Source organism: Bacillus rossius, chromosome 14 (assembly GCF_032445375.1).
Source record: "Bacillus rossius redtenbacheri isolate Brsri chromosome 14, Brsri_v3, whole genome shotgun sequence".
Taxonomy (NCBI): Eukaryota; Metazoa; Arthropoda; class Insecta; order Phasmatodea; family Bacillidae; genus Bacillus; species Bacillus rossius.
Genome location: NC_086341.1, coordinates 16,603,516 through 16,631,045, shown reverse-complemented (window position 1 = coordinate 16,631,045; position 27,530 = coordinate 16,603,516). Strand labels below are relative to the sequence as shown.

The 27,530-nt window shown below is 35.1% G+C and overlaps 2 protein-coding genes across 10 annotated transcripts in view; one reads left to right on the top strand and one right to left on the bottom strand.

The window, feature by feature from the left end:
* Window positions 1-27,530, bottom strand: part of LOC134538684 (uncharacterized) — a 248,037-nt gene that overhangs the window by 178,088 nt on the left and 42,419 nt on the right. For 4 of the 8 annotated variants that reach the window (XM_063380107.1, XM_063380108.1, XM_063380106.1 and 1 more), the window contains exons 1-2: window positions 999-1,585; window positions 563-792 (exon numbers count right to left, since the gene is read on the bottom strand). In XM_063380107.1, the coding sequence (XP_063236177.1) occupies window positions 563-712 (150 nt within the window). In that variant the 5' untranslated portion in view covers window positions 713-792; window positions 999-1,585. Of the gene's footprint in view, window positions 1-562; window positions 793-998; window positions 1,587-11,497; window positions 11,687-27,530 lie in introns of those variants that run through there. The other 4 variants (XM_063380103.1, XM_063380110.1, XM_063380102.1 and 1 more) reach the window with 3 other exon arrangements.
* On the top strand, window positions 1,816-26,111 carry LOC134538686 (repressor of RNA polymerase III transcription MAF1 homolog). Of its 2 annotated transcripts, none has more exons than XM_063380113.1 (7): window positions 1,816-2,717; window positions 5,209-5,358; window positions 8,928-9,084; window positions 11,526-11,650; window positions 14,091-14,210; window positions 14,640-14,712; window positions 18,641-26,111. In XM_063380113.1, exons 1-6 carry the CDS (start codon window positions 2,635-2,637, stop codon window positions 14,704-14,706), a joined length of 702 nt encoding a protein of 233 aa, XP_063236183.1. In that variant the 5' UTR covers window positions 1,816-2,634; the 3' UTR covers window positions 14,707-14,712; window positions 18,641-26,111. The 2 variants fall into 2 exon arrangements, with proteins under 2 accessions (XP_063236183.1, XP_063236182.1); XM_063380112.1 differs by having other exon boundaries at window positions 18,638-26,111.

Genomic DNA, 27,530 nt, shown 5'->3' with positions numbered 1-27,530 from the left:
AGCAAAAAAATAATAGTTGTGGCAGCTGTGACATTCTCTTGTTGTGACCTTCCCAGGGGTGAAACAAATGGAAGTTTGCTTAAACCTACGGTTCTAAAACAAACTGTAAAATATTTGTAGTCATAATGCTCATGTCAAAAATTTAGGTAGGTAAGTACCCATGTAGGCAGCTAAGTACCTTGGGTTTTTAAAGTTTTGAAATGTATTTTTTGTACATGCAATAGACATATTCTAGAAGAACAAGCAACAAGACGTTATGAAATAATACCAGGAAAAATCTTGGCTGCAGGGAAGATAGATATATATTTAATTACTCGAGTATTCCAAAATTAATCCAAGCGAAGTCACACACTTCTTCCCTAGGTAGCCTACTGGGAAAAGGCTCATGAAAGTTGTTTTCATAAACTATGAAGAAACTGAAGTCAGAGACATAAAACTTGTTGGTCTAAACTATCGTGTGTAACACAGAAATCAGCCAAAACTTAAAAAATACATTACAGTACAAAAAAAAAAATTAAAAATTATACTATAGTAGGAATATCATAGACTTGAGTTTGCATACCAGTTCCAAGCCCACCGTCCAATCTGGTCCCATTTCCGGAAGTTTCCCTATCCATCGAACCACTCCGCCTTGCGGTAGTCCGGTGCCGCTCCCCAGCCAAACCACCCTCTCTCCAACGAGCACAGGGGGGCGGAACATGAACAGGTCCATGGTGACAACGGTTGTTCACAGTTGAAACGACAGGCTTCCAAGCTCTTGACTGAATACTAGAGTTGTCTATAGATGCCATTCTGAAAACATCCGAGAATTCACTACAAATACTGCTAAACATAATTACCACTGTAACCACAAACACAATTAAATACATACAACAATTTTCAAACCTCTGCTATTGCAAAAATGTTAATAAACATTCTATAAAACAGATTCTTTACTCATTTATTATTTTACATATTTTCTTATAGTTAAAAGAATGCTTAACTATGGTAAAACTTACATTGACAGACTGTAGGCATAAGTTTATTGAAGACCATCGCAGCTCTAAAACACTGCCCCCTTTTTTAGTACCAAATAAATTACACGTGTTGGAATGATCTTGTTCACCTACTATCGCATGGCCACTGTTGGGTAAAATTTGGCACGAGAGCTAACTAGGGTTTACTGGTCTATTTTAAGCATCAGGAAAAATAGCTTTTAACGAGAACGGAAGGCCATTAATTGGATAACGTGCAGACGTAGATTTAAAAAATACATATTTACAAGTAGACATTTATGATATGACTGATGATACAGTTTATTTTAAATATTCAAGAAAATTTTCACAGCTTCATACACCAAAAGCCCCGCTCTTCCTTCCTGACCCCTCCCCCCTTTAAAAAACATACCCCTCCGTCTCCTAATACATTCCCCTCTTTTTCCCAGCAGCCTTCTCAATATTTCCGTAAGGAAATATTGAAATATATTATTAATTAGTAGATTTTTAAAAGCAGAATCTGAAAAGGTTTTTATTAACGTCAATATCAGTAACATTTTGAATGCTATAAAAACTACGTTGAATATGACGCTTTAAAAATCAACATTTATTATTTTTAGCTTCAGGTTAACCACCATCTATAAGCAAAACATGTTTTATTTATCCATTTTATTTTCGTCATTATACTAAAAAATAAACTACACACAATGGAAAATCATGCAGTTGACAGTAAAATAATATTTTTAAAAATTTTCTGATAGGAAAGTGTTGTTTTATGTTTACCTTTCATTCGAATTATAAGCAAATTAGAATAATATCATACCACTATTTTGGCAGCCCTTACAAAGTAAACTGAGCTGTAACTGTGTTGACTGTCACTGTTAAGCGTTTTAATTGTGATGGTGTATATTTGTTATATATCATAATGATTTGCTATAATACAGAAAAGTGCGAACTTTGATTAATATTTCGAAGTGAATTTTGTTCACATAAGCCTAATTAAGTGGCTACGAGCGTACATTGACAGCTGAGTTTGACGCTTTGACCTTGTCTTATAGAAGTTGGTCTATTTGTGGGCGTTCTTTGTTTCGACCGTTATCTTGTGTAGAAGCTACATTCTGTGTTTGTAAACACTAGTTGTCAACAATTGTGGACAGAGAAAGGTTTTTGGAAGAGTTGGTCGATTTTGTACACGAATTTTGTAATGTACCCAGTCGATACAACAGTAATTACACAAGGAGTCAAGAAACAACAAGGAATAGGTCACCACCCAATGGTTCTTGCCTTCAACCTTGTTCATTCCAAGAGAAAAGGATTCTTCATAGGCCTGCCTCCGAATAGAATGCCGATAAACTTTTTTGATGGAAGTTTCAGTAACGGCTGGTCGAGCAGATGCTGTTTTTAAATAATTAATTTTGTTTATTTAAATCCCACCCTAAATATAAAAACTGGCAACAAATAGCTAAACTAAGGTTTTTGTTTTAAAAAGCTTTTTGACCGCAACACATTCTGAGGCTATTTGGCTTCCTTGTTGCTGGTACAGTTTAAGCTAACATTTGTTGCCCGTTTAACTGTAAATATTCCTGGTGCTCATAGTGTTGAAAGTTTAAATGTTTTAATTCTTTTGAAATACTGGACATAAAAATCAGTAAAAAAAAAAATGAAGTTGCTTGAAAGTTCTCGTTTTGAGGCCATAAACAATGCTTTGTTCATTCAGACTGGAGACTGTAAAATTTGTGGAAGGTAAGCAAAAGGTTATTGCCTAAAATAGTACTAATATAGTTTGTTTTATATAAGCTTTTCCGTAGAGTGTCTCTCTCTCTCTAAAGGACACTTAATACTGAAAATTTGTTATAAAATTCTTCTGTAAGTCTCTTTTGAAAACCTTGCTGGGTTAACTTTGTCAGGGTAAAAGATATAATCTATCCGTCCATCTGTCTAAAGTACGAGTTGCCATACTTTTGACGTGTGCATGGATGAAATTTTTAGGGCCCTTCTGATAGGCTACAGGTCAAATGATCGACGAACGGGCGGAGGGGGCGGGCTATTGTAATTCTGGCCTTGTTGAGTAAAGCAGATTAAAAGCTCAAAAGGGCAGGAGAAAACTAATGAATTTTCCGGTATTTATTTGCTTGACAATAGCGTAGAAAATATTTTTAATTAATGGTCATGTATGTATTAATAAGATGAAATTAAATACTGATCAAGTTATGTAATTGATTTATGATATATATTAAAATTTGTTAATTATTTTTTTCATACGTACAGTTTTTCATTGTCTTCAAGCTAATGCAGTGTATAAACTTGTTCTCTTTAATGAACTGGTAGTGTTAAAATTTGTAAGAAAGTATAGGTACTTGTATGTTTCTATATCATACATTCCAGATTGCTTTGATACACAGAGAGATTAAAATGTATTAATATAAGTACAAATTATTTCAGCTGGAACAGCAGGATGTATTTTTTCTTGTTAAACTCTGTTTTTTCATATGACAAGTAAAAAAGAGTTCATCTGACAGGTCAGGTTTTTGTAAGCATTTTTAAAGTTTGTCAGCTGAAAAGCAGTGTGAATTCTTACATTCAAAACTTGGCTTTGCAAAAGTTTGTGGCATACTATTTTTTGCACAAATGCAACACTAATCTGGTCAATCAATCAGTTAATGTCAACATGTTATTCTGTGTTTGTTTTATTAATCAAGCTCGATCAATTTATGACCAAGATCACTTCTTGTCCCCTTCATGATGAACTGTGCTTCATAAAAGTTCCCTAATTAAAGTGGTTACTAAAAGTTTTTATTTATAAATTTTGTAGTATACTAATATCAGTGGGTGGCCCCTTTCATGATTTTATTGTACTACCTGTCTGTCTGTAAACGCAAATAAGTTTTAGATTTAATACAAGTTTTTTTTTTAATGTGCTAATTTTAATGGACATTTTTGACCACCCTTGCTGTTTAACTATGATGAAAGTTATTGCCCATGTATGACCTGCTGTAGTTCACTGAAGATAACACATTTCAGCATCAGATAAATAATTTGCTTGAAGGAAATGCTACTTAGAGGGACCCAACTAGTCAGGGGTGTTTATGTGTTAGTGAGGCTGGATGATAAATGCGATGCTCGCTGGTGCATAGTCTTTTCGTTGTGCATGTGACAACTATGAAATTTGAGCTGTAGCCATAAAAATTATGGTGTAGAAATGAAGCTAAAGTACAATGCAAGTTCCTTCACTGTTTCAAACAATCTGTCCTGGGATTTTCATGTTTAACGATTACTCTGAAGATGCATACTTCAGCCATTTTCACTCTTCTTAAAAAAAAAGTTTGAAAACTAAATATAGAAACAGAACTACTCATCCTATTCTTAAATCAGTTTTTAAATCATATGGTTTTTTTGTAAAGCTCTGCACACAATATGTCGTCCCCCCCCCCCCCCTCAGTCGGGTGGGGCTCTTGATGCATTAGAATTTTCTTTCACTTGCATTAAATTGATTTAAGTTTATCAAAACATTTTATTGGAGGTCATAAGCTATACCATTATTTACTTCTCATTAATCATAGCTATGCAGGTCTGTTTCGTATAAACTTTAGTGGTGAAACTGTAAAAAATTATGTAATTTTATTGTTAAGTTCAAGAATATTTAGGAAAGTATGTTTTAAAAAATAATTTTACTATATTTAAATGCACCTTTTACATTGGCCCCCACTTTATATGCGATAAAAATTATTGTATACTTAAAAATAGCATTTGATATTGCAGATTCAAGTGCCAGTGTTAGCACAAGATAATAAATACAAAGTAGTTCACTCTTGCAATATTTGAGAAATATTTTTAGCTGGGTTGTTTCGTATGCCAGTAATGCCAAAGTGTTGTTGGCTCCTCAGATCCATTCAAAATTGCTCCTAACACCAACTCTGCTACCCTGATGTGTACAATGTGTTACGACTTGGCGCAAGCCATGTTTATCATTACTATTATACAACGACTATTCCTGTAAATTGGTAATTATAAATCTCTTATAGTTTTGTTTCACATTAAATTTTCTCAACAGGTACATACTAAATATTATATAACAGCGGTAAAAGTCACGCAAGCATTTATAATTGTGTGCACTCGTCTTTTTACAGTTTGAAATAAAACGTTCAGCTAAATTCTGGATGAGAACATTTTAAAGTGTGTAACGTTGTTTTGTAGTCTCTGTGGGGATTTGCGAGGGTGAGTATCCCTGTCCCAGGATCGAGAGCTACTCTTGCAAGATGGCGGGCAACGACAAGCAGCTGTACAAGCGCTTAAACTCGGAGCAAGGCGTCACCCCCCACGACCTGCAGGCTCTCTCCCCGCGCCAGGTGTCCCCGGGAGTTTCCCCCGGATGTTGCCAGTACAGGTATGCCACAACGCCACAAGCCGCCGTCACGTTCCCAGCGATCATCACCGATTTGGACGTCCGGTTATGATACTACGGACTGTAATGTTTTCATTACGAAAATAGAGAAACTTTATATAGGACATCTCAAAATCAGTGGTTTCGTACTACAATAAAAATAGCTCCCGTATCTCCTGTCATAAGAAGGTAAATCTTTTCTAAAGTACTTTACATAAATATGAATCCTGAAACTTTTTTTTAGCTCTTTAATTATTAAGTAATTTGCAAGCCCGTGCAAATTTTTAATTTCTTGATGGATGGATTATCTTGTTACTCCATAGAAATGGAGTGAATTATTTTTTACAGTCTAGTATCTGTGTTTGTTTAACGCTTGTTGAATTGTATGCGTAAATGTGATTACTGATGGATGTGCCTGGAAGTTGGTAGCACTGGTAAGGGGGGGGGGAAATGTTTGGTGAGGAGAAGTTAAAAAAAAAAGTGTTTTCTTCAGCGAGTCACCCAACCAGGAAAAACGGGAATCCTTGAATGAGTTGTGGATATTATTGGTGGCGAGAAATGCACGGAGTCAGTGAAAAGTTTAATTCAAGTGATATGGTTAGTTATAAATGTATAGCTTTGTTTAGCTTTTGCCAAAATTATTCCTATATTGATTTTTTCATGTTAAGTCACCATCTAAGTGTTTTAAAATTATTTTCTATAGAAATACATTATAATTTTAGTACAAATTAATAATTTAGTAATTTATTTCAATGTAAAATTTGACTCTCTAAGTTTTATTGGCTCTGAACATTCAGTGCGATGACTTTGATAAAGCTCAATAAATCTGGAGAGTGGCCACCCTATTATCTGATTTCAAGGCCAAGGGCATTTGTGTGTTTGAATCCTCAGTGATTACGATCAGTAGCGTAGCCAGGATTTGTGTATGGGGGGGGGGGGGGGGTTAAGAAGCATGGTCCCCCCCCCTCCCTATTAAAATGGGGGGTCCGGGGGTCCTCCCCCGGAAAAATTTGTGTTTTAAGGTGTAAAATAGTGCTATTTGAGCAATTTTCCGTACTTAAATTTATTAATTTTTTAATAAAAAAATTGAGTGGTGAAGTAAGAAATTAATTAAATATATTTTAATCAATCCAAGTGCCTTGTCCACTTCCACTCAAAATCATAAATCATGCTCGAAGCTCGACAATACAGATAAAAAAAAAGGAATAAAAATTGTTGGGTTTCGGCAAAACTGGCCTATTCCTGGAAACAATTAGCTTTAGTTTGAAGAGTTACCCAGTCTCCACCCGCTTATAATTACCGCGCTGGTTAAATACAATAGGTGTAAGATATTTGAAAGCTTGGGACCCGTCACGGCATCACAACCTTATAGCTTCTGCTCGTGACAGGGGTAGGGGAAGGGAAGGAGAATCGGTAGGGCCCCTCCAGTGCAGTGGCCGGTGATAGCAGTAAGACACCCAGGCTTTTAGCTAACCTGCTTTCAGATAAGAAAAAAAATAATGTGCTAGGGGGGGGGGGTTAGAACCCCTAAAAAAAAACCTGGCTACGCCCCTGATTACGATTGCTCATGTAACAAAGGTGGTGGGTTCTATTCCAACTCGTCCTGCATCAACTAATATTTATGAGCTCAAAGTGGTTTAGAACATGCTGTAGTGTTGGAGGTCCCATCACCTTAAACCTTTTCATAACCGTGAACCTTAAAACAGTACCAACTAAATTTTTTGTACTTAAAACTAAAGTGCTAAGCAACATCTGTGATTGATTTTATTGTTAAGTGTTAGCTTGAAATCCCGAATTATTATTCAGTTGATGTATCATGTATCATTAATTTTATGGTTAAGTGTATGTTAAAGAGTGCCTACAGGGACATTTTAAACTATTAATTTTTAACTGTAAATGGTAGTGGATTACAAATGTTGAAAATTTACTAGTTAAAGGAACATCAGTGGAGATTCTCTTAAATTTGTTTCTAGTAAATATGTTTACTGAATTATTGCTGCTGTGAGCACATTTTATTACTTCATATAAATGAATTTATTTTTTAGGAAAACATTTAAAGTTGGCAAGACTAGCATATCCTCAACCACAGTAAATTTGGGAGTCTAAAATGGGAATTTTTATGACAAATTATATGTACATTGATGTTCATGTTTTGATGTCTTAAAATTCATTTTTATAGCCTGATGTGCTCACTGTGTGTGTTTGAATGTTTTATTAGTTTTTGTTTTATGAAGCAGTTAGACTGCTAGGTTTTAGTTAATTTTGGTTATTTTAATATATCATCGCTGTAACAAGGGCGCTGGCCATTATGCCTGGAAATTGCTTCAATTTTGAGAATATATTTATCTTAAATGTCAAGAAAATAATTAAATAATGCATCTGCAGATTGATAGGTGCAGATATATAAAAAAAAAAAACATGAAAATGTGTTTTGTTTTCAGGTGCGTAGTCAAGGTGACTGCAGGTCACTAAAAGTTACGAAACTAAATGACTGGTCACGAAAGTCACAGAATGTTTAGGGTTTGTTCTCCTCGTTAATATCGTTAAAAAATCCTTAATTTCACAAAGAATTCTTAAAAAATTTCTTAATAAAGACTGATAGCATGAGAGTAATGGATGCACGTGGATATTTTAATGTTCTTTTGTTTCCAAGTTGACAGCAAACTATGCTTTGCGCGTGCGCAGTACAATGATGTGAGAAAAAGTTTTTAATTTGGTTTTCGTATTTTATATATCACCTTTAAACTACTGTCTTACATTGAAATTATAAATTAAATGTGATTAGTGATCATATTAAAACTTAGGTCTACATATTTCAGATAGGCAATATGCTTGGGTTATATTTGTGTTCCAGAGATAATTATGGACCAAAGGGGCTTATCTGTAAGAAGTGAACGAACCAAAAAAAATTATATCTTATGCATTAACTATTTAACATAGTTATTTTCTTGAGGAATTTAGTAATTAAAAACTTGTAATTTTTTATGACACAAGGGTACAAACCCTGTAAACAGAAACTGTGCTGTTTGCAATTTGCACTTTGATTTTCAGTAGTGTTTGGCTAACTTGCATTTTTTTTTATGCCTCGCTTCAGGTAACATGGTCATACATTGAATGTAAATAGTTGGAGACTGCCCACTTAATTCATGTGGAAATAATCTATGTTATAACATAACATATAATATAACATAAATATTGGTGTGTTCTTGTGAGTAAAAGGTTCCTTTTTTTTTTATTATGTTTAATTTCGCGTATGTATAAAAATTATGCAAAAAAATAAAATAAAATTATAAAAAATGTATTTAAAGGTCCTGAGAAAGTCCTGAATTGGTTGATCAGGTATTTGTAGACACACTGGTAGAAGTCACTGGTTTCAGTGGCTTATCTAGCATCGTTGGGCAATGATTAAGAATTGGTTGAGTACATTGATTCAAGAGGCAATTTTTTTTTCCTTCTTTCAGGATAATCTCGTGCCTGTAAAGTGTTCAAGAAAATTAAGGAAAATTAGTGTTGCTGTTATTTGAAAACTCAACTGTGAGTAACAGAGAAGTTGCCGTTCTTTGCTGTTCCAGCCGCAGTATTTCAGGAGACGAGGAAGGCCCGTTGTGCGACACAATAAGCCGCAAGACTTTGTTCTATCTCATTGCTACGCTCAACGCCTCCTTTCAACCTGACTATGATTTTGGTGATGCTAAGAGCCATGAATTCAGCAAGGAACCAAGCCTGCAGGTATTAACAGTTTTGTATGCTAATCGAGGCATGTGCAGAAAAAATTATTTTTAATCCAAATCATTGTTCGTGCATTTAGGATTCTAAATAGACTTACTGTACAAATTTTGAATATGTAGGCAACTTCATATTAGAGTACTTGCTTGTAATGGGTAAAAACTATATTGAAAATATGTAACTTTTTTTTCTAGCAGATTTTGTAAAAATTAATTTTTATATTCAATCCACAAAATATAAGTAAATAAATTGAAGGATTACAAGGAAGGATGAAGATGCCTGTTTCTAATGTAAAAGTAGGCACTTTCTCAGACTTAATAAGCCACGTACCATGCTTTTTCAACACAATAATTTTTTACGAAAAATTGTGTGCAGTTTATTTGGATGTATATGGTATTTGGCTGATTCGGAAGTGTTTGGTGTTATGATATAAACAGAAGTCTCGATTACATGTTGCAACTGTAATTATTACCCTAATGTGACATCTAACCAGCCAACCCTGTTTCTTGTGCCACGTCCTGATCTGACACCAATTGTAAGGGTGTCTGATTTCTGTTGCACATTGTAATGGAAGCCAAGAGGTTATTTCATTCATGTAATGTAATGAAAGTTCCGACACCACCAGTGAAACTGGTCAAAAAAAAAGGGGTGAGGGGAAAAGGGGAAGGTGGCGTTGGTGAAAAGGGGATGGGAGAGCGTTGGATTCGTGATCTGTGCATTTTTTGCCTGTCTATAAGGTTTCTCGGGATTTAACAATAGTGTACTTCAATTAATACACATACAGGTATTTCTAAGAAAGTTACTATATATTTGTCGTCTCTGCATTCTCGGCCGTGTACATGAAGTCTAATCGCTATAGACTCCACTCTACCCGATGGGTTAAACGTAAAACCTCGCTCGTTCGCTCGCACCTGCCACACTAGGTACCGCGGTCAGGCTCGTAGCACCTTACAGACTTTTACTCCATGTCTTAGTTACTTAACACATTTGTAGTACTCTTAGTAACCTAGCACTATTACTACACTGGACTGACATCGGCTCTTGTATCTACCCAGCCATCATATGTCCTCCCACAATGCTATTTCCCGTTTGAAATGACCCCTTGCTTACCCTGCAACGCCACAGAGCGACATGTCGGTGTTATCAAACGCACTTCCCCACGGAACAACATAAAAGCTATGGCAGCGAGTGTCTGCAAGTGATCAGCGCACAGAGACAGGTTACTTGGCAACTGCACACACTGGTGCCTCCACAGAGTTGAAACGAAACAATTCCTCCAAAATTATATTCCCTTACATATTATTAAATAACCTATTCTGTACATACTTATTACAAATGTGTGTGAGTTTGCCTGCAAGTGTATGAAATCCGGTGCAGATTCTTGAAAACACTCCAGGGACTTGCATTAATTACATCTTTACCTTCATTTCTCAGCCAAGTAATGTTTTGGTTACTGCTCAAATGTTATAATTGCTCTACGCATGATGAGAAGACACCAGTTCAGAGCCTTGCGCTAAGAGAATATACCGTGCTAGAAGCACTAGCAAGCCGCTCGTATCATTCCTGCCTCATCAACAAAAATACACCCCCGACTAGGTGGGCCCCTTAACAAAAATACACCCCCAACTAGTGCATTGAGAGACATTATCTATTATTTTGGTTTTACCACAAAGCACCATAAAATCATGTCCCTGCATGTAGCTGTTCACACACAACATAGTGCAGAGAAATTGGGGTAAGAATGTTCCATGGCCGGTGGAGGCTGTTGTAAAGAAATCATCAGAGCGTGGCTTGTGTTATTTGGAGGAATACCATGGAATAACGGATTCAGTTTGGCTGTACAGAGATTAGAACGCGGGTCTTTGTGGATGCTGTCCAAAGTTTTACCATGTAAGGGCGTATTCACCGGGAGAGGCAGTTTAATTTTTTAAACGGGAAGAAATAAAATCAAACAGAAAAGGACAAGAATTATGGTATGGCTAGGAATTTTTTTTTAACTTATCCTCACAAACTATTGTTCAAAGTAATTTTTTTTAGTAAATGTTTTTTTTCTTTTGTGGTTTATTATTATATAGCATCATGCATAGAGACCTGCCAAATTCGCGGATTCATTCAGTGATAGGCTAGAATTCAAACACATATACCTCTTAGATAATTTTGCTATTGGCTTACTGTTCATCTGGACGAATCTCAACCAGTTATAAACCCTCAACCAAAGAAGGATCAAATCACAGACAAACCAGCTGAGACGACTTACAAGTCGGCAGCCAATGAACTTGTGTTAATTTGCCCAAGTGTACAGGGGTATGTGCAATCTATCCTGAAGGCCATTGAAACCGCGAATTTCGCAGGTCTCTAATCATGCACTCTCCTCCGTCATGAAAGAGGTAATTTTCTTGGGGGGGAAAATGTGCACCTCCGAACTCCCTGTGATTTTCTTTCAGTGGGTGATGAACACCGTGGACAGTCACTTGAGTGCAACTGCGGGAGAGCAGTACAGAGTCCTGAGAGCTGCCCTGTGGACAGCTTTAGATGACGAGATATCAATGACGGACTGCGACATTTACAGGTGAATCGCTGCGTGAACAATCCACTGTGATAAGCCCTGGGGGAAAAAAAAGTAATCTCACAAAGTGTCTTAAGGTCACGAAAAATTAATAAAACTGAAAGACTTATCACGAGAGTCACGAAGAACTCCCTAGGTAAACAGTAACTATTTATTTTTAAAAAGGAAAATCATGTTACATGCCGGAAGCTTCCTTCACTTCTCTACATAATCATCTCCTGCATTTAAACATTTGTCGTGTCTGTCCGTGAGCTTCAGAATTCTGCCGCTGGTTCATTAAGCCACACTGCCCGCCCTCACGCTGCCGCTGCGACTCAAGAATTGCTAGATCAATTTGGATGGGAAAATTTTTATCATCCACCCTATACAGTAGAACATTTAACCGTTGGGGTTGAGGGGGAGAAGAAGGTTATCGTGAATAAGCGAAAATCACGGATAATCGAATTCATATGTATTTATATAGCAAAATTTTGTAATTTGTACAAAACAAATGTACAAGTGTTACTAACACTAATTATTAACTTTTAAAAATATGTATGAATGCAATCATTTGTAATGACATAAAAAGACACAGTTTCAATTAAAAATATGAATTATATTTACAATTTGATACGCAAAGGTACGTGCAAGTTAACGAATTAACTTGCCTTGAACCAACAAACAATTCTGGAAATAATGTACATATGTACGTTGATGACAGCTGTCGTGTCTATCCGGGTCCCTAGGCCCGCTGTTGCCCATAGGCGTCTGGTCCGGGCATAAGTGTAAAAAAGTGTTTTGAGTGGTGCTTCGAGCGGTGAGCGCACCCGAGCGCGGCGGCTGGTTTGACAAATAACAGTGTAATCGGACCCGGACCGCGTACTGCCTCTCACGCTTCTCGTGCGTCCCGCTCTCCGCTTTCGTGGGAGTCAGTCGTAGCTCGCCTGTCATCTGCGACGGACACGTCTGAGCGCTGCTTCGCCGCTAGCGACTCTGAGTGGTTCGCCGTTTAGCAGCCAGTGCCTTAACGACATAGGCCGAACTAAATGGCGTCTCAAGCTGCCGACAGCTCGAGGGGTCGCTGTTGTCCTGGCCCCCTGTTGCAAGCCACAAGGTGAGAACCCGTTCACTCCCTGAATTTTAGGCTGGCCGGCGCTCTCGTCACGACAGGGAATCACTCGCAACAAGGGTCAGAGAGCTAGGTGCCGTCAACGTACTAGTTAAGTTACACTTCGCGGCTTGGTTTTCCCCTAAAAAAAATTGGTTTAATTCTTTTAATTGAGAACCCGGCTAACCGAATGCCCGATTAATCGTGTCACGGATAATCAAGGTTCTGCTGTAGTCTGGACCTTGCTCCTAGTGAATACCATTTTTTCCCTAAGCTGAAGGAGTTTCCGGGCCGAAAGCATTTTTGGAAGAGATGAGCAGTTGAAGAATGCTGTGACCACTGACAGCAGAAGAAAATGACACGGAAATTTGGAAGCTCGCGGACAGATACTACAAATGTTTAAATGTAGGAGGTGATTATCTAGAGAAGTGAAGGAAGCTTCCGGTAGGTAAAACTTTTTTTTTTATATTTATAAATAAAGTGTTTTTTCATTTTGTATAACTAAACGGTCCTTATTTTCTAGATTACACTCTTATATCTTTGAAAAGTTTCTAGCTTTGTAACTTAAAAATCAAGCTATTCAACTGTTAAAGCTTTTTTATTTCATTTGCTCTTGTTTTATTTTGGTTATTGATAGATTTTAAAAAAAAAACCTTTGACAAAACAAAAGAACTTGTAGTAAATTTTATTAAAAGGCATTGAAAATGCTTGATATTGGTTCATTGCTTATTTGTTTAACACACTGAATGTACAGCCAACACCTTAATCCAGAATTGTTCAGTTCTACACAGTTTGTAATTGGACACAGATTGAGCAATCAGATTTTTTCGGGTGCATTTTTAAACAGTAATGATCATGTGTATTTTTTTTTGTCGTCACAAAGCTGCTTACTGCAAATGGTTTGAAATATCATTGAATGTATGTATATATACTTTTTTTTTTTTTCATTTTAAAGCTATATTGAAAGATGTTTGATAATCCGGTAAAATTTCTTATCCGGCATGGCCATGATCCCGAATCTTTACTGTATTTATGTGTGTATGTTTTGCTTACTGAACCAAAATATAATACAAATATTGAAGTTAACACATTTTATATAAATCTTGATTGTCTAAATAAAGATAACTTTTTTAATATACCATCAAGGGTACGAGAAATAGAAAATAATTTGTGACCATTAGATCAGGAAGTTGTGCGACTGTTTAAAAATGTGCTCATAATGAAGCATGTACCTGAGTTAGCAGTAAAAGCATTTCATATTTAAGAGTTCAAATATGTCATGAATATAGTTTAAGTTAAGAAAATCTTGAGTTTTTTCGTACTGTTAAAATGTGATGATTTTTTTTTTTGTTGTAGCTACAATCCTGATCTCGCTTCTGATCCATTCGGTGAAGACGGGTGTTTGTGGTCGTTCAACTACTTCTTTTACAACAGGAAGTTGAAGCGCATTGTATTCTTCACTTGCAGAGCCATTAAGTAAGTTCCATTGGCATGTTGATAGTTCTAAGAATGTTTAAAGAATATTATTTAAAATTAATGCTGACCCCTGTTAAGTTTTGACCAAACTTTTAACATTGCACGTTGTGAACAAACTATCTGATTAATTATGAGTGTAGGATTCTTGTTTCTTTGTAGACATAATAGCTTTGGCTTAAAACAGTTGCCAGTGAAGCCAATGCTTTTTTTTATTATTAATAAATAGTTTCTAAGACATACTTACTTGCCTTTACATTACTAATAGAATTTTTCACATGGTAGAACAGAAACAAATTTTTGAGCAGTCAAGCAATTTTGTTGAAAAAGTGTTTTATAACCTGGATATTGATCGGTATAACAAACTTTAAGGGTTAACAAAAAAATGTACAATATTAAATACTGCTAAGAAGATTTTTTTTGTTCTGTTAGTCCAAGCTACATGTTGGATTCAAGCATTGCTGGCGACTTTGCCATGGACGAAGATGAAATGTACTGAACAAATGTAAGTATTATTGATGTTACGAAAAGCTTTGGGGTGTCAGCATTATTGTAATGCCATTTATTATAAATTTAAAGACAACTTTAAAAAATAAAAAGGGGGATTTCCTTTAAATCTTATTTTAGTTCGCAATTACATACTTTTTGCAGTTAAAAACTTTTAAGTGTAAATTTGATTGCACATTGCTTCCAAGTCCATTTTAAACTTACTCACAGCTCAAATAGGTCGATTCCTGTTTATGTTCTTATTCCATTTGGACGTGTGGCAATTTGTGAGAATGAGATGCAAACCTCTGTTTACATGTGATGTGAATAGAACTTGATAAGACATCGAAAGATGTTTTGCATGGGAGGATAGATGGGACACCCACTTAATAAGTGGCTTTGACTGCAGCCAACTTGTTCGTATTTTTTTCAAGCTGGAGGTACTACGTGGATAGGTCTTTAAACTAGCACTATGTGGTTCTTCACATTCTGTGATTCAACTTCATTCAAGCCGCTTGCGTTCAAATTTTGCCCGAATGGATTCTGGCTGTTCACCATGGCCGTCATGTGTCGCATTAGTGCACTGCCAGTGTTCTTAGTTCACTCAGAGTTCATTGGTACAGTTTGTTTTTCAGTGTATCCTGTTTTCTAGCTGTTTATGTTTTCTGCTGGACATATTTACTTTTGGTATTCTCTTTGAAATTATATTAACATTTGATAATCTGGCATGGCTGTGGTACCGAATAACCTTTCACTGTAAGGGCACAAGCTTTGCTAATTAGGTGTGATATTTTTTTACCACCCCCCCCCCCTTTTTTTTTTTTTTTTTTTGCCTAATTGAATCTTCTATTCTATTGTGGACAAACTATTTAAGAGTTTCTTGCATTAGGAAATTGAAAAGGTGTCTTCAAAAACAGGAAAACTCTGGAAAATTAACATTTCGCTTACAAAAACGCAGATGAGCGTTACTGTTAAAATAAGTATCGAATGTCAGGTTGAGTCAGTGAATCAGATCTTGTCTTCAAAAAAAATAATAACTTAACTATAACCCACGCTCTACTGAAATGAGAACCGTCTGTAAGTATAAACTCGGTGCAGACTGGAAATGTGACCAAAATCCACCCAGAATAAATCTGAACACAAGTGGCTTGATTTAAGCTGGTTTATAGAATGTGCAAAGAATTCTGTATTGACATTTCAGTGTAGAGGAATGTTGTTTTCTTGTTTCTTTGTGCAATTTAATCTGTAAATTTTGTTGTGTGGACAATTCTTAGAATATAAGCAGCCTGTTTTATGGACAGATAAAGTCAATAAATATGTGCCTTTTTCTAGATAATCCATTTTTAGCATTAAAAAAACTATTTAAAAAAAAAAATTTTTTATTAAACTTTTTTCTTTTAAAATTAAGGATACTCATTAGTAATTAGAAACTAAATCATATGTTGAGTAAATTACATACTGTTGGAATTGAATAAATATGAGGCAAGTGTAAAAATAAAAATAATGTTTAGTAGATGTTTTTAACCTTAAATTTTTTTTTTATAAACAGGCAATGTTTCACTGCTCCAGATTGAATTTTACATGTGAAATGGTAGAAATTAAAAGTTGTAAATTTCAAATTGAACTCTGTTTTTTTGTATTCAGTTTGATCTGAAGCAAAAATAAATATTCCTGCTAGTTCCATTTTTATTTATTGAAATTTAGACTTTTATTTGCCTCCTGTTTTTTGTATGCTGTAGTAGTGTATAGCATAACCCTTGCATTTAAGGTTACATACTTTATTAATTTTTTTATGGTCCTCACCCTTTTATAATTTTAAAGTGGATGTTTTGGTCTATGAAACAACATACTTTAAGATACTTGACATATAGGCCTATATATATATATATATTAGTGATGGGTCGATTCCGATTCCGGAATCGGTCGGTCCCACCGATTCCAGTATATTCGTGGGATTCAGAATACAATGGTTTTGGAATCGACCATGACCGATTCCTGCATTGTTTTTAAGTTTGCAAAATACATCTCCTACGCAACGTAAGAATATACTAAAATGAATGCAAATATAATTTTTAAACTACATAATACAATCTTTTTTACGGAACTGATTTATGAATTACTGTAATTAACGTATTTATTTACTTGCACCACCATTTTCCCTATAGTACAAAATAATGTAGTATCTACTTTCCCGCTTTAAGTGAAAGCATTTTTCGGAAATTACGTTGCAGCAGCATTGCATTTAATAGTAAACCTTCAAAAATAATTAGACAAAACCATAAATGTTTAAAGAAAATTATGTAAATGTAAACGGCAAGTAAAATAACGTAAACGTTAACTATTTGAACATGACAGCTACATTTGCCATTGTAAACAACCTAATTTTTTGTTTGTGCTACCGGCCATGGTAAACCATACGGCCATGAACCAAATCTTTGGAGACGTGAACGTGAAAATTAAGATGTTTCACATCTCTGCACTTTAAACTTTAAAGAATTAAAGGAAATAATTTTTGAACGAGATTTTACCCAAATTCACAGTGGATTACTGCGACCATATTAAAATAAGTTCAAAAGCAACATAACCAAATTGCTGTAAATCGGCGTTCTTGTGCGTGTTCAGCGATGCTCTTTTTACATTAGATATATTTTGGAAAGGCAGTTGGCTAATCTGAATTTCCAAACATTGCTGCTGAAACGTTCATAAAGTTTTATTACCAAACAAAAACAATCTTTTGAAAGTACAAAGTAGTCGTGTTTAACAGAATTGTTTCCGATAAATTTCTGAAATGAATTAAATGTTAACACGCGATTATTTGAAGAGTTTAAATATTTTGTGTAAGAAAATCTCACCATAAAATGTGGAAATTTTGAGAAGCTAAAACATGCACAGAATGTTCTTAGTCAAGAACCGAAAATTTATTTTCTCTTTACGGTTGTGAAGAACTGCAAGACTGGATGGATTTATTCTTTTCACCAAGTGAGATAATTAAGTTCTAGGTAATATATTAAAACTTAAGCATCTCTGACATTTTATTTTAGTGTGGTGCATATTTGTTTCTTGTCATTTCCATCATAATGAGATAATAAAGTTTTATTTTTACATTTCCCCCTTTTTATTTTTTTTCGCCCAGGTCCCTTGAAATATGTATCAACGAGGTTATATTGTCATTTTATTTGTATCATTATTTAGTTGTGCTTGAAAATAAAATTCTTAACCTAAAAGTACAAACCTCTTTTTTTTACAATTAATTAATTGAGTTGATAATGTAAGGTATCTAAAGTTGGTTAAGTTATAACATTATTTACAAAATACGTCATAAGACATCTTTGATTATTGGCAGTGTTTGAACACATGTTTTGTCTAACTATATTGAAGGTTAAAAGGCCAAATTGTGCTAGAAATTCAAGGTAGCATAACTTGATGGTAATGAACATACTTTTTAACATTATATAAGCTGTATATAATGTTAATTTCTGCACAGAAAATGAAACACAATGCAATTATATTTTTTAAATCATAAACAACCTTTTCTTTTCCTGAGTATATTACTCTGTTGAACATTGTCAGCTAAAAATTAAGGAATCGGATTCGAAGAATCGACCCTTTAATTTAAGAATCGAAAATGGAATCGGAATCGGTATATTTTAGGAATCGGCCCAACACCAATATATATATATATATATATATATTTTTTAATTGCAAAAATAAATATTATATTAGAATTAACTTTCTTTTAAGTACTTGATGCTTGTGTGTGATTTGCTGCAAGTTAAAATAACGCTCTCCAAAGAAATGAATTTTCTTTACCTCTAAGTGATCTGTTATTCCGTTATTCGTATGCACTTGTTTCTGCAGTGTAGAAATTTCATTGCAAAAGTGATGATTATTGAATATTTTTTTACTAATGCAGTTTTCTTGTTTTTTTTTTGTTTTTTTTCCAGCAGTTTCAGGGCAAGAATGAACAAAACATATTTAGAATTTAATTTAAGTCAGTAATCATGAGTTTAGACTTTCACTTTGTAGATATTAGGCATGCAGAAATAGTGCTGTAGCAGTAGATTTTAACACTTTAAATTAAAGTTATTTTATATATATTCTATGCATATTTTACTTAAAATACAGCATTGCTAATATGTAGTGTTTTCCCCTTCATTTTAGTATTTTAACAAAATATTAGTAATCATATTAATATTTTAATGGTATGTTAGCATGCATTTCAAATTTTAATGTTGAATCTCTTCCTTTTCTGTATATTTTTATTTTTAACTTTTAAATTTATGTTACTTGGTGTAATTTGTAGTGGCTATTACTTACATGCTTTTAACTGTAACCGGAGAATCAGGTTTTTATGTCGGAACTGTTATTACTTTATTAGTCTTTGTAGTTAGTTTGTCTCTATAGAAGTACCTGTTGTATTGTTTTTATATTAGCATTACGTGTTGCCAACAGCTTTTTTGTTGCTGTGCATCCACCCACCCATTTTGCAAGTTTCGCCTTGCGGTCACTGCCAGCAAACAAGATTTTTGTACCATTTTAGCAGATTTCACGTAGCTTTAGGTGAGAACGTATTTCCCGTCGGGTCAGTAAAATTCGCAAAGACGCACTTGCTCAAGTGTTAATCGCCAGAAACAAGTTTCTCAAACCGTTAAGATTAGAGGCGGTTTGGCAAGATGCCGCTTAAGACCGAAGTGATTTCATTATATGCGCACTGGTTTTTTAATTGCTTCAGCGTTTTTTTTGTACAAAAAGTTTCTCTATTTTGAGCAAAGTGATTTTGAGAATTAATAGCAATGGCATGCAATGCAATCCTGGTGGTTGCTTTGTATTTGTTCATCACTTTTAAGATTTTGACAGTCTTTTGATAACCTTGCGATTTATACACTGGCAACTCTGCAGTGCTTCACATTGTTGTGGATTCATTGTTCTCTCTCAAACAGTGCAAATTCTCTCGCTTGCTGTCGCTGGCATTGTCACAATGCCATGTTTAAGCCCTAAAGTGGCTTAAAAAAAAATTACGCATTAGGGTAAGATAAATTTAGCTTATGTATAGCATTTTGGGCATGTTCTTCAATCATGTAAAAAATTTCCCGTAAATTTTACGACAATGAAACCGGCAATTTAATACTGTTCGTTCTATTCCATTACTAAGAACAACTTCCTTTTATTTACTGAAATAAGTGAAGTCCAAAAAGAAATAATATATTAATTATTTACATATTACTCTTTCACCAAGGTTATTCTAGTTTGCGTTAAGGGAAACTACATACTCTGAAGGTGTGTGACGTATAGCGTTTCAGAAAAGTGATTTTTCATTGTAAATATGAGCCTTAACAGTTTTCTTTCATTTTGACTATGTACTGTCATCACCAAAGATTTAGTAGACATAGTTTCAATTCCATAAAGTGAGAATTCTTTTTAATGGAAGGGAGATTGCCTTAACATTTGGCCATTGGTTGGTTTACGAGCAGAGGAATATATTAAAATACAGTAAAAGATATTTGAATCCGGCATCTTCTGGATCACGACCTCAGTGGATTTTTTGATTTTGCCGGATCATCAGACGTCACTGTAGCTTTAACAGGAATACCAAAGAAATGAGCCTGTTGAAGTGTAACCTGCTGGAAAAACAGGAAACACTGAACTGGAATTAGAACTGACCGTGACGGTGAATTGAGTGGACTAAAAATGTCTGAAATCACAGTAACAGCCTGGCGGCCAATGTGAGCTAACAGAATCCACCCAAACAAAAACCTAACGCGAGCAGCATGATTGCTGCTAGGTACGGAATATGCTCAAACCACGGAATGCCGAATTTGAGATCTTTCACTGTATTTACTTATATTTCCAGACAGAACATAAAAACTTTTGCATGTATTTGTTAGTTTTATTTCACAAAGTAATTGATCCAAGCATGAATATTGTGCCAGTTTAATTTTTCAATATAAAATGTTCATTGCAAAATAAAATCACATTCATCTGTAATATTTATTAAATATGTGTTGTTCAGTTATATCTTATGTATAATGCATAAAATATGAAATATATTAACATAATAATCTTAAATTTTAATGGTTAGCGTTGTAAAAATCTTTTTTGTCTTGGGAAAGTGAAAACCCAAAATAGGTACAGATAATTTCAGCTGCTGAGTTATGCAGTAATGTTTTCTTGAATGTAGGTTTTTGTGTGTATATGTAGATGTAAAGGTGTTTGAAATGCATGAGTATACACATTGGTAGTAATTTAGTGTGGGTTTTGAATGTTGAAACACATTCGGTGTCAAGTGGAATTATGTTTCTTAATGAAGTTTAAGTTTAAGATGATGTATTCACGAACAAATTTGGTTTCAATAGTAACCAAAGAAATAGTGAACACCCCGATTTTGTAGTGAGTGGTAGAGAAACTAACATTTCACATAAAATGTGTGTTTGTACGCCATAAAGTACAAAATATACAGTTGCTTAGTTAAAAGAAAAAAAAAGCAATGTAAGTGTTATGCTTGAACCTAAAAAGAAAAATTAACGGATTTCATTGGAGTAATTCTTACCAATTGATTTATGGATCAGGTAGATTATATAAATCAATTGTATTTACTGTTTGGCCATGACTTTGTCGATGCTTGTTTAAATTATTAACATCAATATGTTTTGGTTAGAGCTGAAGTTGTGGCAGTGTTTGATAAAAAAAAAATGGAGGGTGGGGGGGTGTCTAATCGAAAATATTTGGCATTCATGAATAGTTAACTTAGAAATTGGAGGAGAGGAAGGAATAATAAAAGGGTCTGGTAATGTAGAATGTGTGAAGCAGATATTACAGATGTAGATTATGCTAGTAATAGTGGGATTTTAAAAAAAATAACATAGAATAGGAAGACTTGGAGCCTAATGTCAATCATTTTAATAGCTATTATTTACTTGGAACACACACTCACTTGCCAATTTATGTTTATATTACTACATCAATATTTCCTAGATATTAATGTAAAATAAAAATTATAAAAAATACAATTTAAAATTACAGTGAAATGGTGCTTTTTGGACTGTGACCGTGCCGGTGTAGAGACTTTGCTGGTTTATCAGATGTCAATAGAGTTTTAACAGGAATACCGTAGATAAAATTAATAGATTGCAATGATAATTTGAAACAAGTTGTTAATCTGCTCTATGGAAAGAAAAAAATGCACACAAGCATTAGGCCTGTGCAAATAATAGTTTGCTGATGCGAAGCTAATATCAAATTGAATGTTTAAAATATTCATGAAGTCAAATGCAGTTGCGAATTGTTCTTGGCGAAGCTGTATTACACTTAATTTATAAAATACAGGAGTGAAGTAAAAAAAAAAATAGATTATCATGATATAACATTTTGAATTTTTGGACTGATTATGTGATTAACCAATTGGGTCCTATACTTTTAACATTTTATACATTGTTCAAAAAATATTTTTAAATATTCATATATAATATTAATATGAGCATTCATAAAAGCAAACTGTATGCCACCTTCAAATTTTAAGTAACTAACTTTATTTAAGAAAAACAAACACAACACAAAAAAAACCTAAATATTTTCATGAGCTGAGTGTTAAGGCTTCAATGTTTTAAAGCTTTGCAAAAAATGCATAGCATCACATCAGAAGTTAAGCTTCAAATAAAACAAATAGCAAAATTTCCTTGCGAAGTGAAAACAAATTCTAAAAAGAGCTTCGATTGATTCGCTTAGTCGAAGCTTCACACATGCCTAATAAGCATAACTGTTGTGAAAATGTCTCTTCATACAACATGCGGTGACCGTGGTTTCGATCTCTTCAAAATGTTTGAAAATGAACACCAAAAGTGCAGGTATGGCAGTTTTGCAAATTATGGTCAAGGTCAACAAATGCCTGAATTCACCCAGAAAAAAAAATCAGAACATGAGTGGCTTAATCAATGCTAGATTTTTCAGAATCTGCTGAACTGAAGCATGCTGGATTATAAACCGCTGGCTGTATGGAAAATTTATTGTGTTAATTTTATTCATGTTTTGCTCAATTTAGAAGAGTTTTTACGAACTTTAAAGGCATTACACTGAAATTTTTGTTCAAAAAAATTACATTTCACTAAAAATAAAACACTGTATGTTATTTTTAATTCTTAAATTAACAAACTATACATAACAAGTGAAAACTATTGGAAACTACCTGTCCACAAAGCATTAAATGAACTTCATGTTTTTTTGTAAATTGAATACATGTATCAATACCGTTCTTAGTTTTGTTTAAGTGTAGAATACGAGCTTAGTGAATGTATGTTCATTGGTGCTACTTATTCATCTAATTATTATTTTCTTTTGCACTATATCACAATAATTCAGTAAGGTTGACTGGTGCTTGGTACGTATTTATGAAACCTTACAATGTCGAAAGATGTACATCCGTGTTGTATAGTAAAACTGCTATGCTTGTAACTCAAGATGGAAAAAAAAAATTGTCATGATTTCATTAACGTTACCCATCTTGTAATTCCTTACAGGAAACATGTTTAATGTAATGTACTGGTTATTACTGGCTATTTTTTATTTTAATCCTAATCTCTGTAAAAGTGTAACTACTTGACAGTGTAAGGAAAAATGTCAGTGTGTGTCTATATATATATATATATACACATATACACACCAATCCCTCACTTAGCACGACTAATTCGTTCCTAAAAATGTTCGTGTTAATCGAAATCGCGTATTCTGAAGCATTAGTCCCCATAAATATAAGGCTAAATTATTTAATGTGTTCCAAGATGTGTAGGGAAGTAATCTTTACATAATATAAATGCGTAGAATAATACTTGAAAATGCATATGTCATATCATTTATCTTTTTAAGCCTACCACCGAATACGTTAGATAAAGAAAACATGGCACAGTGTAACGGGAGATAAGTGGTAACATATTTACCGTCAGTCAGCAGGTTGGCTTGCCCGCCCAGGCGTGACCTTCAACACGCGCGCGCATCTGTCTGCCTGCTGTAGCAAGCAGCTGGATCCTTTGTTATTACGTTTAAAACTTAACAAAATTAAAACACTTTTATGAAATTAAGAACCGGTTTTATGTAACTTTAAAACACACAGCCATATGTAAACATTTAATTTGTTATGCACACCTCTTATAAAAGCGGCAATGTAAACAAATCAGTTAACAGATAAACAGATTTAGATTTTCCCTAGAGCACAAACATAACATTAAAATACGGGTACACTCCCTATTTAACGCGGTTGTCGGGGGACATAACTTTTACCCGCGTTGTTGCATAACCGCGATGTTTCGATGTGACCAAGGTCAAAAGGCATAAAACACCGCCTGTGTTCTAATAGGTCGGCAAGCACGCACAGTATAGACGGCCCGCCTTTGTGCGGACTTTGCATCCGCAGTTTCCACTAAACACGGGTGCAAAAATAAAAATAATAAATTTTAAAGATAAATATTAAATGTTGAATTGTTTTTATTTTTCCGCGTGCCGCGCACAGTTTGTCGCACGGCCTACGAGCGCGCCACACGCCGCCATACACACGTGCGGCACACAAGCTGCTGCTGCCAGTCTCGTGGTGTTATCCACAGTATCTGCTTCGTCAGTGTCCGTAAAAAAGTAAGTGCAGTGTGTGCGGTTACACACGATTCTGTGGTCAAAGTCTTCTAAAAAGAAAGGCCGTAGTGATACTTCAAACCGAATATGAATCGCAAAGTACCGAGTTTGATTGACAAAATAAAAATTTTAGATTTACTTACAGATAGCTTGTCTTTTGTAGAAGCTGGCCGCAGATACAGGAAAAAAACGATTCTAGCATTCGTACAATAAACAATAAAGAATCGTCTATCGTGTCAAGTGGTTAAACTTTATTATCCATGCTTACAGTAAATTATAAATGGTCACATGTGGGAAACAAAAATTGTGCCAATTTAATTTTAGCGCAATCAGTGACGCCGTATTAAAAACCGTGTTAAACTTTGTCTTTACTTATTTCACCAAACGCTGTGTCGAGTTGCTGAGTGTGTGTGGCTCGGATCGGCAAGTGTTATATTCCCCAGCCTCTGTTTAAAGGTCGGGAGACCGCTACACATAAACATTTCCGGGACTTGTTTACTACCTCACGGCAAAAGTGGTACAGTATGGTTCACGTAAATATTGGACCACTGGGAATTCCTGGGCAAAGATTAAAAATACGCTAGCCGATTTACTTTACTATTTAATGTTAAAACATTATACCAAAGTAAAAAGATGAACTTGTATAATACAATGAATTACCCAATAATATTACGTCTGTAGGTGTAACAAAACATTTATATACAGATGTCCAGTAAAGTACCAATTAAGATTCTGGAGTGGAATTTTAAACACCGGACTACCTGATTTTGCCTTGTACGCAGCGACGCTGCTCAGTCAAGTGACTCATGCTCTGCCTGTGTGCTGCGTGAACACATTCCCTCCCCCACTCCCCCTGGTGTTTCTGCCCGCTCTAATCTCTACCTCTCTCCATGTTCTCGGCTAGCCTCTCCCTACCCAGCGCTTGCCGACAACCAAGCCTATCCAACATCAATCCCAAGCCGAGTCACGCTGGATAATGTCGCTGGATGGTGGGCTTTATCAGGTCCCCTGTCCGATGCTTCATTTGTGAGATAAAGCGACGTTAAGAACTAGTGTTTCAGAAAATATCACTGGGCTGGATTGGACCATAATTTGAAAACCCTACAAGATAGAGGAATAATGTACGGAGATATCTTGTTTAGAATTTTACTGCGGACATTTTCTACGCCTAGGCTTTTTTCTGCCCGATGCTTAGTTTGTTAGTTACAACGCAAAATTATCCTAATCGGCTGTCAACCATTTATTCCATTATTATTATTATTCATTTCTGACTGGGGGACATGGTTTGACCCGCGATATACCCGATTCTGCGATCAATCGGGGCGCGATATACCGGGAGTTTACTGTATGTACCATATGTACATATACAAAACATAAAAGTTAGTTAAATATTTTCTGGGGTGAAATTAACACTATCATCTTGCTTTTTTTTAAAAAAACGTGTCCAATTTCATCTGCTTTGGTTTCTGTACGGTACGGCCTGGTCTGCAGCCGGGCATCAACGGCCGGGCATCAACAGTACGGCCCGGTGTTTGTTTATCTGCGTGCGCATCTCTTTCCCCTCGCATTCCAAACCACTCTTCCCCCCTCGAATTCCATACCTGACGTCGCGGCGTTTCCGAGATTTTTTTTAGCCTGTGGCGATTTCGTGCTAACTGAAATTTACAGACGTGCTATTCGAGACTAGGGCAGTAAAATTTACATCGTGCTAACTGAATTCGCATTAAGTGAAGACGTGCTATGCGAGGGATTGGTGTGTGTGTGTATATATATATATATATATATATATATATATATATATATATATATATATATATATATATATATATATATATATATATGTAGACACACACACACACATTTAAATTAAGTAGGTTATAAAGAGTTAAGGCAGAGTTACAATCGCACCCGTTCGTCAGCGCAAAGCGGCTAGACGGGATTTACGAAATAACTTCACACACAAACCCCCCTCCCCACCATTTTGCCAAAACATCCATAATCAGTGCAGCCAGGTCTAACTTTAAAGCTTAAATATGAGGATCATTCAGTAAGTAATGAGACAAATGTATGTAGCTCAAAAACGGTTTGTTTAATCACAATAAAATTTTACTTTTTTTTTTTTTTCAACATATTCCCTCCAACAGTTATACACTCGTCCAATCGTTCCCTTAAGTTTCATATGGCCCCCTGGAATATAATTCTTTTAGCTGCTTTCGGAGCCACATTTGCACCTGAATCTTGACATCTTCATTGAGGCCAAATTTTTTGCTGCCTAGAGCTTCGTTAAGGGGACCAAACTTATGAAAGTATGAGGGGGCAAGATCTGGATTGTAATGAGGGTGTGAAAGAAACTGCCAGCGTAGTTTTTGAATGCATTCTTGTGTTAACTATGCTGTATGCAGCCATGCATTGTCGTGAAGCAAAATCATAACTTTTTTTTTTTTTTTCCATAAGTCCACGTCGTTTAGTGCGAATTGCAGGCTTTAATTTGTTTTCCAGTATATCTGCAATATTGATTGTTCATTCGTCTTAAAGAAAATCACATAAAATAATAGGGTCTTGTCCAAGTCCCAGAAAAGTGTAAGCATCATTTTACCAGCAGATGGCTGGGTCTTGAATTTTTTCTGCGGTTGAGAACTTGTGTGTTTCCACTCAAGGTTTTGTCTCTTCGACTCATCGTCCGTGACAATTCTTTTTTAATAATAATAATAAAATTAGTGGAACGTCGAGCTTTTCAACTGTTTACTGATTTGAAGCCTCGTTTCTTTGTGGATGCCCGTTAATTGGCTCGGCATCCATCTCGTGCAGGTTTTCTTGTATTGCAGTTTATTTTGAATGATGTTATGGACAGTTCCAACTCTTCCAGAAACATACCATAATTTCAACAGTGATGCTTCTGTTGTCTAGGGTTATCGCGTCAATACGAGATTTAAAGGAGGTAGTGGCAACTTCAACTGGTCGGCCACTTTGCTGCTCATTACCAATTCTTTTGCAGCCACTTTTAAATTGTACTTATAAATGTTTGAACATTTTAAACAATGGTTCCCATACACTTTTAACATCCTTGCATTGATATCACTACCTGCAACACCTTCCACGACCAAAAAACTAATCACAGCACCTTGTTCTTCCACTGTGCAATTCTCAATCAGACTTGATATCTTGAACTGACTGATTTATAGGTTATGTTTACAAAATCTCATCGAACAGCTGATTAGAAGTCAT